This window comes from Nannobrachium achirus, assembly GCF_963921795.1.
Source record: "Nannobrachium achirus genome assembly, chromosome: 6".
Classification (NCBI taxonomy): Eukaryota; Metazoa; Chordata; class Actinopteri; order Myctophiformes; family Myctophidae; genus Nannobrachium; species Nannobrachium achirus.
In genome coordinates, this window is record NC_137815.1 from 19,116,770 (window position 1) to 19,132,140 (window position 15,371).

Sequence of the window (15,371 nt, forward strand, 5' to 3'; positions counted from 1 at the left end):
TGACGAACATACAAACACCTCTATACAGATAACACAATATCAGTTATTTGCGAGCACCTGTGATTCAAAATATCAGGCATTGGGTGTAATGTCCTTTTTTCTTTCCCCCAAGAGGAAAATGATGTGGTGAAAACAAAGGCATAATAGTTGATCTTTTAACTGTGACGATCAGATAATATCTTCACCAGAATCAGGCAACATATGGCATGGCGTCAGGTCGGATGATGATCAATTCTTTTGGCAAACTCAGATAAGAAATAGAGCAAAACTGGGGACGCTGAAGTTGCTGAATTTAAGCTTTTTCCCGTTTAACAACCATATGTCAAAAATAGTGGAAATACTGTAGCAGATACAACCACGTGTGGCATTACAACAGGTTGAGAGCTTGTAGATCTGCTATTTTCGTAATGTATTTGCCTAAAATGACATGCCCAAAATAGGGAAGCCAGGTTGAAACCACTTTAACCCAGGCATCCCAATTTGGGGCAGGTTTTTATAGGCAAATATAAAAATGCATTTTGACAACTGCAGATCTACAAAATCACAAGGTTGGCTATTTTTGAAAGAATGTAGACTTTTATGTGGTTAAGTGGTTAATCAATGTGTAAAAAAAAACCAATTCAAATCAGTGAATAAACATCTCATCCACCCACTCACTTTGAAAATAATTCAGCTTTCCAGGGATTTAAGATGAGAAATCCAAGTTGATCAACTTCAGGGTGGAAATACAGGTCACCTTTGTGGAATTCTCCAGATGGCTACATATCTGGGCCAACACAGCTCTCTCCTGACTCCCAGCATTATAGTCAGGGAAAATTAGCAGAATACCTGTCAAATCTGTGAATAAATTCCTTACCAAACAATTTCTTCACCAATGTGTTCGTAAAGGTGTCTAGTAACATATCCAACAAAGATTGAAATTCAACATCCCTAGGAAAATCTTTGACAGCTAGGGTAATTCTGGGTTTAATTCACTATACTATAACGTATAGTGAATGGACCCCCATACCACTGTGAAAAGTGATGACTCACCACTAAACCATCATTTTTATGGGCTGTTTTTAGCCCAATGAATGTTTTTCGTGCAAAACAAATGCTTGCAATGGATTCAGAATAATTAAAAACACCTAGTTAGACCCCTCTCATCCCACTTAAAGCATATTTTTGGGAGTCATTTTTTCCCTTATAGTATTGTATAGTGAGTGAATGAGACCCAGAATTACCCTAGCTGTCAAAGATTTTCCTAGGGATGTTGAATTTCAATCTTTGTTCGATATGTTACTAGACACCTTTACGAACACATTGGTGAAGAAATCGTTTGGTAATGAATTTATTCCCAGGTTTTTATTAATATTTCCTGACTATTACACCTGCTGGAGGAGAGCAGTGGCTTCTTGTAAACACTGGAGGGTGACACGGCAGAAGTAGGTGATCGTGTCCCCTCTCCAAGAACACAACGTTTTGCTTTCTTCAGATAAGTGTGGCCATCAACAATATCTATATTCATCTTGTCCTTCAGATTCAACTTTTCTTGTCACATTCAGGTATTAGCATGGCGGGGGAAAAGAAACGCCAGAATAGGAAAAGGCAAAAAAAGTGAGCGATGGGGCTTTCTTTCAGTTCCATGTTCAGCAACCGTTGCTATAAAACTGTGGCTTCTTCCATGGCGTTTACCCACCTGTGTGAAGAAACAGATTGAATCATATTATTGTCATGACTTGCATTTATACGTCAGTAATTCAGGCAAACAAAAAGTAGTACAGCTGTGTGGAACCCCACAGGACCTGGGGTCTGTCAGCACAACAGATGGACCTGATTCAGCCCGGGAAAAAGAGTTATAGAGAGAGATCTCTCTCTATAGCGCTGCTGCTACTCAAAGATTTGTCATTTCAGATCATGACAAGTGACCAATTACATGAGTTATATTTCGTCGTTGTCGGGTGGAAACCTTGTATGTCCAAAACCGTTTGTTTTGTATTTATCATTTAAAAAAAGATTTAAACTAGTGAAAACAGCCGATCTACAAGCACACAACAACTCGCACCGCGAGGCGTTATCTTGTAGATCTGCTGTTTTCACTACTTTTGTGCGACGGCCTTGTATGATGAAGCAGGGCTTTGCTTTGCGAAAAAAAATACAAATTTGAAACTTGGAGATACAAGGTTTCTGCCCAACAGTGACGATTTACTTTGTTGGCCGCCCAGCCCCCAAAATGGAACGATTTTTTTTCCTAATGGAATGAACCGGCCGTTCGGGAGTTGTCCCGCTTTTCCCAATGGCTAGCACGTGTCCCTGCATGTGGTCCTGAATTGGAAAGAAATTGAAAATGTGCTGTTATAACTGGAGTACCCTGCAGCACTGCCTGGGTTTGTATGTAGAAGACCTGGCCCCATGGAGAGGACTCTCCAATAGAGGGTTCTGCATAACACCAGCATGCTAAAGGACGGAGGAAGTGAGAGGGCCTAAAATGGAGAATTGCCTGGAGTATTGACATCATTAGTGTGATTTCAGTACTGGGACATCAGGGAACTCCATATAGGCCTATGAGCATAAACGGGACATAGGTAAACAGAAAGAAACATACAGAGATCTCCAAATATGGGCATATAAGGGACACAGACAGAAATTTGAATAACCTGCAAATCCCCATATATGGTACCCTGATGTCACCAATATGACGTCATAGTGATCAGTCGCACACTCACGCAAGGGCTTGGGGACGACTGCGATTTAAACGCGTCCCGATCACAAACTAGTTTCACTAATACGATGGCAGCCAGGTTTCTCCGTCGCTCTCTCCCCGCGCTAAGGCACGCGTGCTGCTACGCGGAAGCAGCCACAACAACAGGCTCGCCTCAGCAGATGTCCTTCACGTTGGCCTCTCCCACCCAGGTGTTCTTCAGAGAGGCCAGCGTCAAACAGGTGGACGTGCCCGCACTGACGGGCGCGTTGGGCATCCTCCCTGCCCACGTGCCCACCCTGCAGGTGCTCCGGCCCGGGGTCGTCACGGTGCTCAACGACGACGGTTCCTCCGCCCGGTACTTTGTGAGCAGCGGGTCGCTGACCGTCAACGCGGACTCTTCGGTGCAGCTGCTGGCGGAGGAGGCCGTGCCCCTCGACCAGCTGGACGTGGCGGCCGCCAAAGCCAACCTGGAGCAGGCCCGGCTGGACATGTCCACCGTGTCCGAAGAGGCGGCCAGGGTAGAGCTTCAGATCAGCATAGAGGCCAATGAGGCCATCGTCAAGGCTCTGGAGTAGACCTGTGGTGACCTTTTCTTTTCATTTTCTATCCCACGATTTCTGTACCCATTTTTTGAAGCCGTGAAAGCCGCTTCCAAGGAGTGGCTTTGTGTGTCCCGTACGTCCATATATGGTCATTCCAGTCCAGAATGAACAGGCTTTGTCTGTCCCGTACATGTCCCGTGCATGCAGAATTGAGGATTGGTCAAGCTTCACATGACAATTTGGCCCTCCAGACAAAATCATTCATTCATTCAGAATTCATAAAAATATAGAACTAAAGCACATAGAAAGTGTAGATCTAGAACACAGAATGTATAGATCTAGAACACAGATTTCATAGCTCTAGAACAGTGTTTCTCAAGCTGATTTTTGAATCCAAGTACCCCCTTTACCCGACAACAATATTTTTCCAATTAAAAAAATGTTTTGCAATTAAAACTATATAATTAATTATAACTAGCGGTATATGATAACCCCCCCTTTTCAAGAATATAACATCACAAAAAATAAATAAGGAAGTGAGAGTTTCAACACTGTGGCCATAACATTTCAGTCCAGTTTTCATGTCAATAACTTACATTCAAACAACATTCAAACTCATACCAGTTGCCTGGTACCATGTCATTTGGTTTGGCAACTATCAGGCTCACAACAAGTTTATCCAAGTGTCATAATTAAACATAACTCAATTGTAATTCAATATTTAACTATTAATAATAGTATCATGATTTATACTTCTATTTTCTTTTTTGGGGGGCATCATCTTGAGTACCCCCTGCAGTACCTCCGCGTACCCCTAGGGGTACACGTACCCCCATTTGAGAAACACTGCTCTAGAACACATAGAATAAAAATTCACCACTTCACTTCGAACCGAGGTTTGATTTTTATCCCACGATTTCTGTAACCCATTTATTTGCTCTCCCTCTGCCATGCCGGGGGAGGGCCCCGAACTGAGCTCCTGCTTCCTTCAGTGCATGAGGAGTGAGCAGGCCGCTTCTTTTCACCTGACAGGGGGGAGTTTCCCCGGTAGCGTGTGCAAGGAACATGTTATTCCAACCAGTTCCTTTCCCCTCCATCAGGCGCCCCGGCTGACCAGGGGGAGGCATTATAGAGAGAGACCAGGATTACTGCATGTTTTTGTGAGGGTATCTATCTACCCTAGGAGACATGGGGAGAACATGCAAACTCCACACAGAAAGGCCCTTTTGCCAACCCCACCTAGGGTATGGGCTCTGATGACGCGGAGGAGGGAACACGCCCCCCAACGCCCACAGCATCCCCCGGCGGGAATCGAACTGTGGTGGTGATGTTTTGGTTTTAAGGAACTAAAAACAGTCCATATTTATAGAAAAATCGAAAAATCCCATTTAAGCCCTTTGCACACAGGACAGTTAAGTTTTTTTCGTTTGCGGCATGAATAAAACACATTGGATTTGGTGTGCAAGGCTGTGCGGAATCGGCTGCGGATCCAAAAAGGAGTCATAAAAGGAGTGATGAGTTTTTTACCGCATGCGACAAGACGTACGAATCGAACTGGTTTCGATCGAGAAAAAAACGCAAGGCGGCAGCCACTCGTCGCACGGCTAATTCGGAGCCGGTGGGCATGAGGTCATAGAGAATCATTGTTTTCTTTTCAAAAAATGATATTGTCCGTTTTATCCGTGCGGTTAAACGCGCCTGTGTGCAAAGGGCTTTACTGGATTTTGCCTTTCAGTGAAGTATTCTCTTTTCTGGAAAAAAGAAAGTGTATTTTAGACGTGAGGTGGGGCCTCAGAGTGTTCCCACAAGGGAAAGTAGGCTTTCAACTCCCTAAAACCGTCTGTTTGGTGAGTAGCGAAACTGTATCTTTTTCATTTTTTTACCAAAGACGAGAGGGTGCGAAGCCTTTCTTGTGAGCGCAAGGGATCATTGGTACCATAGTGTTAAGGAGAACTCCTAACGCTTTGGACCAGAGCTAGAAGTAAGACCACTTCCGTAATTCATGGGATTTTTTTATACTCTATTGCAGTGGTTCTCAACCTTTTCAGGCCGCGACCCCAAAAATAATCTGGGGACCCCCCACTCTGACGAGCACTAAGAGTTGAGGCATTACATTTTGTATAACACAGTTCTAGTGTGAAAGTAGCAGATCTACATGATCACAACGCCTCACGTATTTTCACAATTTCTGCCTCTAATATTTGACAATTTGGCCAATGTTTAATTTGTCATTTTAGAGGTATTGAAAAGTCCTGAAATTGTCACTTTAGAAATATGCAGATTTACCCTCTATCCACAACTTTCCAACATCCTATCGTGCATTGTGCAGAAGGTGTGCGGCAGCTTCCGGCGCCGCAGCCGAGTGTGATCTACAAGCTCACAACGGCTGCATCTGCGACGCGAGCTTGTAGCCTATGTCTGCTGTTAACCGGAAGTGTCCCGCAGATAACGCTACAGTAAAATTCTTGTGGAAACAGGTTAGGGTTCCCACACATTTTTACCAATTAATTTCCAAAACGTTTCCAAAACTTTTCCAGAATATTTAACCAAATTTCCAGGACTATATAACAATAATTCAGCTCAATAACAGGTTGCTTACTCCTATGCGCAATGCCCAAAGACAGGTAGTGTATTTTAACTGGGGACCCGGGCACCCTGACGAGCACTAAGAGTTGAGGAATTTTGTATAACACTGTTCTATTGTGAAAATAGCAGATCTACATGCTCACAACGCCTCACGTTGTGAGGCGTTGTGAGCATGTAGTTCTGCTATTTTCACAATTTCTGCCTCTAATATTTGACAATTTGGCCAATGTTTAATTTGTCATTTCAGAGGTGTTAACAAAATCAATAACCAAAGACAATGCATAGCTATTTTTTCCAGGACCTTCCAGGACCCTTGATCAATTCCAAAACTTTTCCAGTACTGGAAAAATATTTTTCTAATTTCAAAATATTTTTCTAATTTCAAAATATTTTTCTAATTTCAAAATATTTCCAGGAATTTCATGACAGTGGGAACTGGGAACCCTGCATTTCACACAAGCTACTCATCTGGGGACCCCCCCATCATTTCCACAGGTTGAGAGAGAACCACTGCTCTATTGTTGTTGTTGTTGTTGTTCTCACCTCTGGGCGGTGTGGTTGTCCTCGGCCTTGAAGCTGTAATACAGAGTCTTTTTGTGGTAGAGCTGAAACTCGGTGGTCTCCTGCGCTCCGTCCTGTGTGTCAGTGTGCTTCACCGTGAAGCCCAGCAGGGGGAGACTCTCAGACGCCACCTGCTCCTGGAGCCAAGAGCAGACAAATGAAGAAACATTGGTGATTAGCTCCATGTGTCAATTTGTCCTCTCATACCAGTGTTGATTTTGTCGACTAAAACTATGACGAAAAATGTTTGTCGACTGCGTTTTTTTCACTGACGAAAACTAAATAAAAACGAAATAAAAACTAAGCTGTGATGACTAAAACTAAGACTAAATATATTCACAATTTCATCAACAAAATAAAAACTAGACTAAAACGTTAGGGAGGAACTAATGCTGAAGAGAGTCATTTTATGTTTGGTTGCTCTCAGGTGTTGCGTGTTGAAAATAGCAGATCTACAAGCTCACAACGCGTCGCAGCGTGACGCGTTGTGAGCTTGTAGATCTGCTATTTTCAACACGCAATCAAGTGTAAAATCAGTCATTACGATGCCATCAAGGCCCGCCAAAATACATTTTAGTTGACTAAATCAACTGTATATTTAGTCAACTAAAATCTTATGATATTTAGTCGACTAAAATTAGACTAAAACTAATACTTTTCAGGTGACTAAATTATGACTAAAACTAAATGACATTTTATTCAAAAGACTATGACTAAAACTAAATAAAAAATTGCTGTCAAAAACAACACTGTCTCATACATTTTGTAATACGGAAAACTGTAGGAATGTGACCAAATGGACACAGCTTCACTGAGGATTTTACCCGTGGTGGGTTTTTTTCTCCATGCAATTAACCCATTAAGACTGGGAACGCATCTGTCACGTAACCACTTTAACCATTATTTGTTATACTTTGACTATTTAAAAATAGCAAATGTGTGCAAATCTTTGAATACATGTTCTTTTAAAGCGAACATTCTAAACTCGAATCTTTGCTTCTGGGGGGTCCCTGGAGCCGCGTTCAATTACATACAATTCTAGGGGTCCTTGACTTTAAAAACTTTGAGCACCACAGATAAAGAAATATAAGTAATGGGCTCTCAGGGAACTGGTGCTTTGGCTAAATATGTGAAATAATTTAAGCTTCTACATTGGCTAATCTATCACTCCCTACAATTTAAGATAATAAAAGCCCAGCTGCATCTTGTCAATTATGCTCGTAATATCTAATAGTGTTATTAGAGGGTCCAAAATTAACTGCAGAAGCAGGAACTGTTCTTACTTCTGCTGCTAACTAACAATTTTCAAAACATGTTGTACTTTTACATTTGGTATTTTAAGTACTTAGTGACTTTTACTCAAGTACATTTGTAATTCCGTAATTCTACTTGTCACAGAGTATTTCTACATTGCAGTATTGATACTTTTACATAACGTCGTTGTCGGGTGGAAACCTTGTATGTCCAAAACCGTTCGTTTTTATCATTTAAAAAAATGAACTAAACTAGTGAAAACAGCCGATCTACAAGCACACAACGCCTCGCACCTGTGCTTGTAGATCTGCTGTTTTCACTACTTTTGTGCGACAGCCTTGTCTGATGAAGCAGGGCTTTACTTCGCGAAAAAACGTACACATTTGAAACTTGGAGATACAAGGTTTCTGCTGCCCGACAGTGACGATAAGTAAAACATTTGAGTAATTTTTCCACTACTGGCGTGCGTGCATGTGTGCGCGCGTGTGTTCAGGTATAAGGGGAGAGGACATTCCCCCTCACCTCTCGGGCCCGGTAGGTGTAAAGCACCTTGTCTTTGAGGAGGAACCACAGCCTCTTCCAGTTCTTTTTGCTTCTCTTACTGCGCTGCAGGTTGCCACTGATGGAGCCTTCCTCTGACACCGTCACCTGGCCCACAAGGAGAGGAACTGTAAGCACTTAAGTGGTTCATTCCCACTAACTGTACAGTAAACATATTGAATCTAGTCTCCATCCTAAGGCCATAGAAGCGTTGACTTTTAGGGTTCTACCTGGGTCAGGGAGGCGGTGCCTTTCCGATGTCTCCACAGGGTAGGAGTGTGAATGTTCTGGAAGACAGCGGAGAGAGGACGACTGGAGCGGTTTAACCGAGGACTGTTCTTAGCTGTCAATGCAGACACGTCCCCACCTGCGGTGTAAGTGATATTTCTTTGTTAAAAAAAGTGATAATAGTTTATGTTTTCTATTGCTGTGGTGTCAAACAACCACTGGTGTCTCACCATCTCTCCAGCTCTTTAGTAAACAGAAAATACATTTTCAGGTCGGAATACCAATGGACCTTTTGCACAAAGCAGTGCAATGCAAGATAGAGGGTGCCAGATCCCTTTGAGTCACACTCTACCACTACTTCCTGTTCATCCACAGAGCATTAATTCTAGTTGTTTTCTCCATTAGATTAAAGTGCTTTCTTTTCACTTTTTTCAACTTTTATTACTTGTCAAAATACATTTTATTTGTCTGCCTCATCTTTTTTACCATCCCAAGTTGAAAAAAAGTGGAAAGAAAGCACTTTAATGTAATGGAGAAAATTATTAGCATCAATGCTCTGTGGATGATCAGGAAGTAGTGGTAGGCTGTGACTCAAAAGGATCTGGCGAAAACAGCAGATCTAAAAAAAAAACAGCAGATCTACAAGCACACAACGCCTCGCGGTGCGAGGCGTTGTGTGCTTGTAGATCGGCTGTTTAAATCGGCTAGTTTAAATCATTTTTAAAATGATAAATGCAAAACGAACGGTTTTGGACATACAAGGTTTTCATCGAACAACGACGATATGATGTCATTCAGAGGTTCGGGGCGGGGGGGGGGGGGGGGGGGGATTTTGTGACTCAGCGAACCGAAATAAATTTGTCTCTAAAAGTGGAGTATGCATCATCGGCCCTAAGGCTTCACAGTGCTGCGGATGCAGGTTCAGGTGGAGCAGGGGACAGAGTGAGCAGTGTACCTTTCTTCTTGAGCTGGTTGTAGCAGTGGTCACACACTTTGGCCATGCGATCCCTCATGTACTTCAGGGGGTAGCGGTTCCGGCAGCAGCTCCTGCAAACAATCTGAACATCATGCAAAAGAAAAGGACGATTCAGGGTCCAGTCACAAGAGAAATGACAAGAGAAGACAACAATATTACCAGAAACATATAAAGAGATAGTCCTGAATGACCACAACAGGTCTGTGTAGCTCTGAGAGTGTACAAATAAAACGTTTGAAAATCACTAGTGCCACAGTGTCGTGGTAAATCAGTGTCACACATATTTTGAAGAGAAAATGGAGACTTGACATTCAGTAACTGGGTCTTATGATCAAAATAAGAACATGATAATGGTGTATAAAATAGGGCATTCACGAATAGTGAATTTTAGTATTCTAATTATTCGACCTCAAAGTATTCGAATAGTCGAATATTCGACAGGACTGGATAAACTGTCAAATATTAAGTAAGTAAGCAAGAGGCGAACATTGTGAAAATAGATCTGCTATTTTCACAATATTTATCTGTGGAACCGAGTCACATTAAATGTAATACCTACAATTCCAAGTGCTTGTCAGGGTGGGGGTCCCCAGTTCAAATATGTTTATTTTGGGGGTCACGGCCTAAAAAGGTTTGACAACTTATGACTTTATATCTAGCCAAGCTTTATAAACTATATATTTTTTAAAGAGAAAGCAATAAAAAAAATAAAAAATAAGCGAATATTCGGCTTCGATGAACAACGTCGAATAGCGACTTTGATATTTGAATATTCGAATAGCTGGTGAATGCCCTAGTATAAAACAGAAAATCTAAAATTTGCCAGTGACAAGGACAAGCCTATGCCACTGTGTGTGTGTGTGTGTGTGTGTGTGTGTGTGTGTGTGTGTGTGTGTGTGTGTGTGTGTGTGTGTGTGTGTGTGTGTGTGTGTGTGTGTGTGTGTGTGTGTGTGTGTGTGTGTGTGTGTGTGTGTGTGTGTGTGTGTGTGTGTGTGTGTGTGTGTGTGTGTGTGTGTGTGTGTGTTACTAACCCTGCCACAGGCATGGCAGTGGTGTCTGCGCAGTGTCAGGCCGAAGTCTGAGTTGCAGCTCATGCACATCATCACGTGAGACACCGGGACGAGCGTCGGAGCCTTCTCACCTAAAGACAACCACACTCTTGCCTGGAACGCACGCACGCACGCACGCACGCACGCACGCACGCACGCACACACACACACACACACACACACACAAAAAGATGCCTTTATAACAAACATAACATACCAGTAAGACTCCCTAATCGGGAGATAAGCGACCGTTGGTCGCTTATCTCCTGTCACACTGCTGACATCAGTATGACATCACACCGTACACAAATGACCCTTATATAAGACCGGCATTATCTACCGACAGATTAGTAACAAGATGTCAAAATCATTGAAGGTTTACCCTACTAACCAACTGTTTACCATAGCAACCATGTTTTTTACCTTAGCAACCAACTGTTTACCCTAGCAACCAACTTTTTACCACAGCAACCATGTTTTTTTTACCCTAGCAACCAACTGTTTACCCTAGCAACCAATTGTTTACCATAGCAACCATGTTTTCTTACCCTAGCAACCAACTGTTTACCCTAGCAACCAACTGTTTACCATAGCAACCATGTTTTTTACAGGGCCTGGGATTGATGACATCAGAAATCTCCATATATGGGCATGAAAGGGATTTTGTTTCTGGAAATATGTCTGTGGGGTGCCACATTTGGAATAAAACACTTACATCACACATCTGGATATCCATACAGCCCATCTAGTTTGCCTGTGTCCATTTATGCCCATATATCTGATGACATTGGGACAATGATCTCCATATATGGGCATAAAACCTATGTTAATTAGTAAAGCCTGGGGATCTCCATATATGGGCATGAGGGGTACCCTAAAAGGGCATCATCTGGGAATAGCAAATATAGTTATCCTAGAAAGTGAAAATCTTACATCAAAGGCCATAACTACCTACCTACCACCATACTGCATTCCTCATTAAACTACCTAACTAACTATATATGGGCGTAAAAGGGATTTGGTTCCCCTGGCATCACAGGGATCTCCATATATGGGCATAAAATGGATTTGGTTACCCTGGCAACACAGGGATCTCCATATCTCCATATATGGGCATAAAAGGGATTTGGTTCCCCTGGCATCACAGGGATCTCCATATATGGGCATAAAAGGGATTTGGTTCCCCTGACATTACAGTGATGTCAGTGGCTGGTTCTACAGAGGGGATCTCCATTTATGGGCATAAAAGGGAATGTATGTATGATGATGTCAGATATCATAGACGTCATAGGACTTTCACATAACGAATAACTGAGTAAGCATGTAAACCCGTAAAATCTATATTTGGGCATGGCTGATTTATGACCTCATCATGATGACACGAGCAAACACAGCTGAATTGTATAAATGATCAGTGCAGAAACCAACAGAAGTATTTGACCAAGACTCTTCGATTTAAACATCAACAAAGGTGTGACGTTTGTTGATGGTCACGTGTGACGTGTGACGGACGGACGGACGGACGGGCGGACGGCCGGTGGAGGTTTTCATAGTAAACTGCTCCCTGACGGTCGCAACTACAAGTAACACAGTGTGTAATTACACACACAAGCAGACAGGTGGTACTCTTTCTCACCAGTGGTGGAAAAAGTACTCACATTTCGTACTTAAATGAAAGTATCAATACTGCAATGTTGAAATACTCTGTTGCAAGTAAAAGTCAGAAATTCAAAATTTACTTGGGCAAAAGTATGAAAGTGTTGGCATCTAAACGCACTTAAAGTACCAAAAGTAAGAGTATATGTTTGAAAATAGCAGATCTACAAGCTCACAACGTGTCGCATCGGGACGTGTTGTGAGCTTGTAGATCTGCTATTTTCAAATAGCTTAGGTATAACATAGGGCTAAATTGGTTAATGTATTTGTATTATTTATTAATATTATAATTTATTATTGTATGTATTATTTTATAATGTAATTTAATAGTAACTAGTAATTAAAGTGTTCAAATAATTGTAGTGGAGTAAAAGTACAAAAAATACTTCAAGCATAAATACCTCAAAATTGTACAATACTTATGGTGCCAACCCCGAGTTTCCCGAGTTTGTATTGGTACTAGTGCTGTGCCAACCCCGAGTTTCCCGAGTTGGGGCCGTTTTTGAAAAAAAAAAAAAATTTTTTTGTTTGAAAGCTGTGAACAGCATCTACACACGTGGTGCATCATCTAGGCATGGGCGTGCACTTTTTACACACTTGCACAATTACATGGAAGTCTAACCTTTTAAGGCCGCGACCCCCCAAATTAATCATATTTGAACTGGGGACCCCCCACCCTGACGAGCACTATAAGAGTTGAAGCATTACATTGTGTATTGTATCTGTTCTATTGTGAAAATAGCAGATCTACAAGCTCACAACACCTCGCAACGACTATTTTCACAATTTCTGCCAATTTGTCCAATGTTTAATTTGTAATTTTAGAGGTATTAAAGAGTCACTTTAAAAATGTGCAGATACCCTCTGTACACTTAAACTTTATGTTGGTTTGTTTACTGTTGCGTGAGAAAACAACATTGCACATTAAGCTAATCATCTGGGGACCCCCCCAAAACAATTTGGGGACCCCCCTGGGGGTCCTCCTGACCCACAGGTTGAGAACCACTGCTTTACACCACTGTTGCTCACCTCGGCTGGACAGCTGTTGAAAGCGGCAGGTCCTCTGGTGTGGTCGGCTACAGTCCTGCTCAGAGAGTAGAACCAGTCCTCTCTCTCGTTGCACGAGCTGAACACACAACAGCACAGAGCGTCACTACACAGTCACAGGGTTCCCACACATTTTTATCAATTAATTTCCAAAACTTTTCCAAAACTTTTCCAGAATATTTAACCCAATTTCCAGGACTATACAACAATAATTCAGCTCAATAACAAGTCGCTTACTCCTACGTGCAATGCCCAAAGACAGGTAGTGTATGGCAGTGGTTCTCAACCTTTTCAGGCTGTGACCCCGAAATAATCATATTTTAACTGGGGACGCGGCACCCTGACGAGCACTAAGAGTTGAGGAATTTTGTATAACACGTTTCAATTGTGAAAATAGCAGATCTACATGCTCACAACGCCTCGCGTTGCGAGGCGTTGTGAGCATGTAGATCAGCTATTTTCTCAATTTCTGCCTCTAATATTTGACAATTTGGCCAATGTTTAATTTGTCATTTCAGAGGTATTAACAAAAGCAATAACCAAAGACAATGCATAGCAATTTTTTCCAGGACCTTCCAGGACCCTTGATCAATTCCAAAACTTTTCCATTACTGGAAAAATATTCTTCTAATTTCAAAATATTTCCAGGAATTTCATGACCGTGGGAACCCTGCAGTCAAAACATCTGCATTAATTAAACTCCGAGAGCGTGGACATGTAAGGGTGCATTTATTTGGTTACATTCGTACGCTCCCAGATAGGTACCAATTAACACATTGGTGTACTGCTTACACCAGTGATTCTCAAACATTATTGGCTTAGCGCAAATTACTTTTTTCATCCACAGCACCCCTGAATGATATTGTCACTTTTTGGAACCTTACATTTATCTCATATTAAGGTACATAAATACATAAAATAAGTATGTCAAATGGAAAACTTGAGAGCTAGGATAGATTGAAAATGACTGTTTAATCAATTGAACGCCAGCATCCCTATTCTCTAGGTACCGTAAGCAAAATATAGCTGTTGCGTTTTTGGCAAAGACAAGGTCGAAGTGGTTAAATTGAAGTGATATTGATGAATTCCAAATATTATAAAAGTATTCTGCGGCTTCCACTTTGAGAAACCCTGGTTTACACAACGGTACTATAATAGAATATGAAACTGTTCTGTCGCATTTTGACAACATTTCATATGAACGTTTGTTTTTTATTTATTTTGTCTAAAAGCCACTAATGTAGGAAACAAGATATGAGACAACAGTTACACGTTGTGACGCACCTTGCTGACAACGTGATGGAAATGTCCGTCGCTTCGATCTTCAGGCCGTTCTGGACGTTGTCCATGACAGGTTTGCTGACCTGAAATATCAGTGGGTTGTATTTATGCCTCAAATATCAGACGTGACGAGATCAATCATGTGAAGAAAAAGAGAGTGGGAGCAACTGCTCTCCGAAAGCTACCTTCATCCCAGTGAGTGAGAGAGTGTTCTTCAATCTGTACTTCCCATCTTGCTGGGGGTAGGTATACAGCAACACGTCGTTCATCTGAAAGATACATACAGTACATAAATAATTGTGTGATATACACAATTATTTAACCACTCGAAAGACCAAAAATATTGCTTCAGAGGGTCCAATTTGAACAGTGGCTGCTGTGTGTGCATGCAGCACGTCGCCACTTGGTGGCACTCTAAGCTTGACTTTGATCTTCAAACGTGTGGCATGGGCTCTTGGGCAAAGGAAAACCTGACTATGTCAGTTCCTTAAAGAGAAGCTAAGTGTTTAAAATGATACAGCATGTAGCTTTGTGCAACACTAAAAGTGCAACAGTGCAACAGGGGGTCGGAAGCTCACAACGCCTCGTGCTGCGAGGCATTGTGAGCTTGTAGATCGTCTATTTTCGGCAAAGACATATGGTGTAGAGGGGAAAAAGACCAGACTAAGTAGAGAATTAAATGTCAAGTTAAAGTTATACCATGTAACTTTTTTTATAAAACAAATCTTAAAATGGTCCTAGCTGTTAAATCGCTAAAGTTTTAGAACCCCCACTCCGTTATTTTCAGCTTCTAAAGCCTTCTCTTTATATGTTTTCTATGATCCCTGCAATGTCCTTCTAAAGATAGCATATTACAGCAGGTCAACTATTTAACAATGAATCATCATTGAACACGACAGAGAAGGGATTGTTCTCTGATTGTGGACCGTTCTGTCTTGTTATGCGGAAACGTGCATCTTTTAGTACAG

The 15,371-nt window shown here is 41.8% G+C and overlaps 2 protein-coding genes across 3 annotated transcripts in view; one reads left to right on the forward strand and one right to left on the reverse strand.

The window, feature by feature from the left end:
- Positions 1–586: 586 nt before the first annotated feature.
- Positions 587–15,371, reverse strand: part of fgd5b (FYVE, RhoGEF and PH domain containing 5b) — a 51,907-nt gene continuing 37,122 nt past the window's right edge. The window contains exons 13-21 of one of the 2 annotated variants that reach the window (XM_080727518.1): positions 14,589–14,672; positions 14,407–14,486; positions 13,105–13,201; positions 10,402–10,533; positions 9,350–9,452; positions 8,397–8,533; positions 8,176–8,274; positions 6,355–6,509; positions 587–1,678 (exon numbers count right to left, since the gene is read on the reverse strand). In XM_080727518.1, coding sequence (XP_080583644.1) covers positions 1,642–1,678; positions 6,355–6,509; positions 8,176–8,274; positions 8,397–8,533; positions 9,350–9,452; positions 10,402–10,533; positions 13,105–13,201; positions 14,407–14,486; positions 14,589–14,672 — 924 coding nt within the window. In that variant the 3' untranslated portion in view covers positions 587–1,641. Of the gene's footprint in view, positions 1,679–6,354; positions 6,510–8,148; positions 8,275–8,396; positions 8,534–9,349; positions 9,453–10,401; positions 10,534–13,104; positions 13,202–14,406; positions 14,487–14,588; positions 14,673–15,371 lie in introns of both variants that reach the window. The other variant, XM_080727517.1, reaches the window with a different exon arrangement.
- On the forward strand, positions 2,770–3,258 carry LOC308286483 (ATP synthase subunit delta, mitochondrial-like; the record flags this gene model as incomplete). The annotated part of the gene is made up of 1 exon (XM_080727519.1): positions 2,770–3,258. The coding sequence occupies one exon, from the start codon at positions 2,770–2,772 to the stop codon at positions 3,256–3,258; it is 489 nt and encodes a 162-aa protein (XP_080583645.1).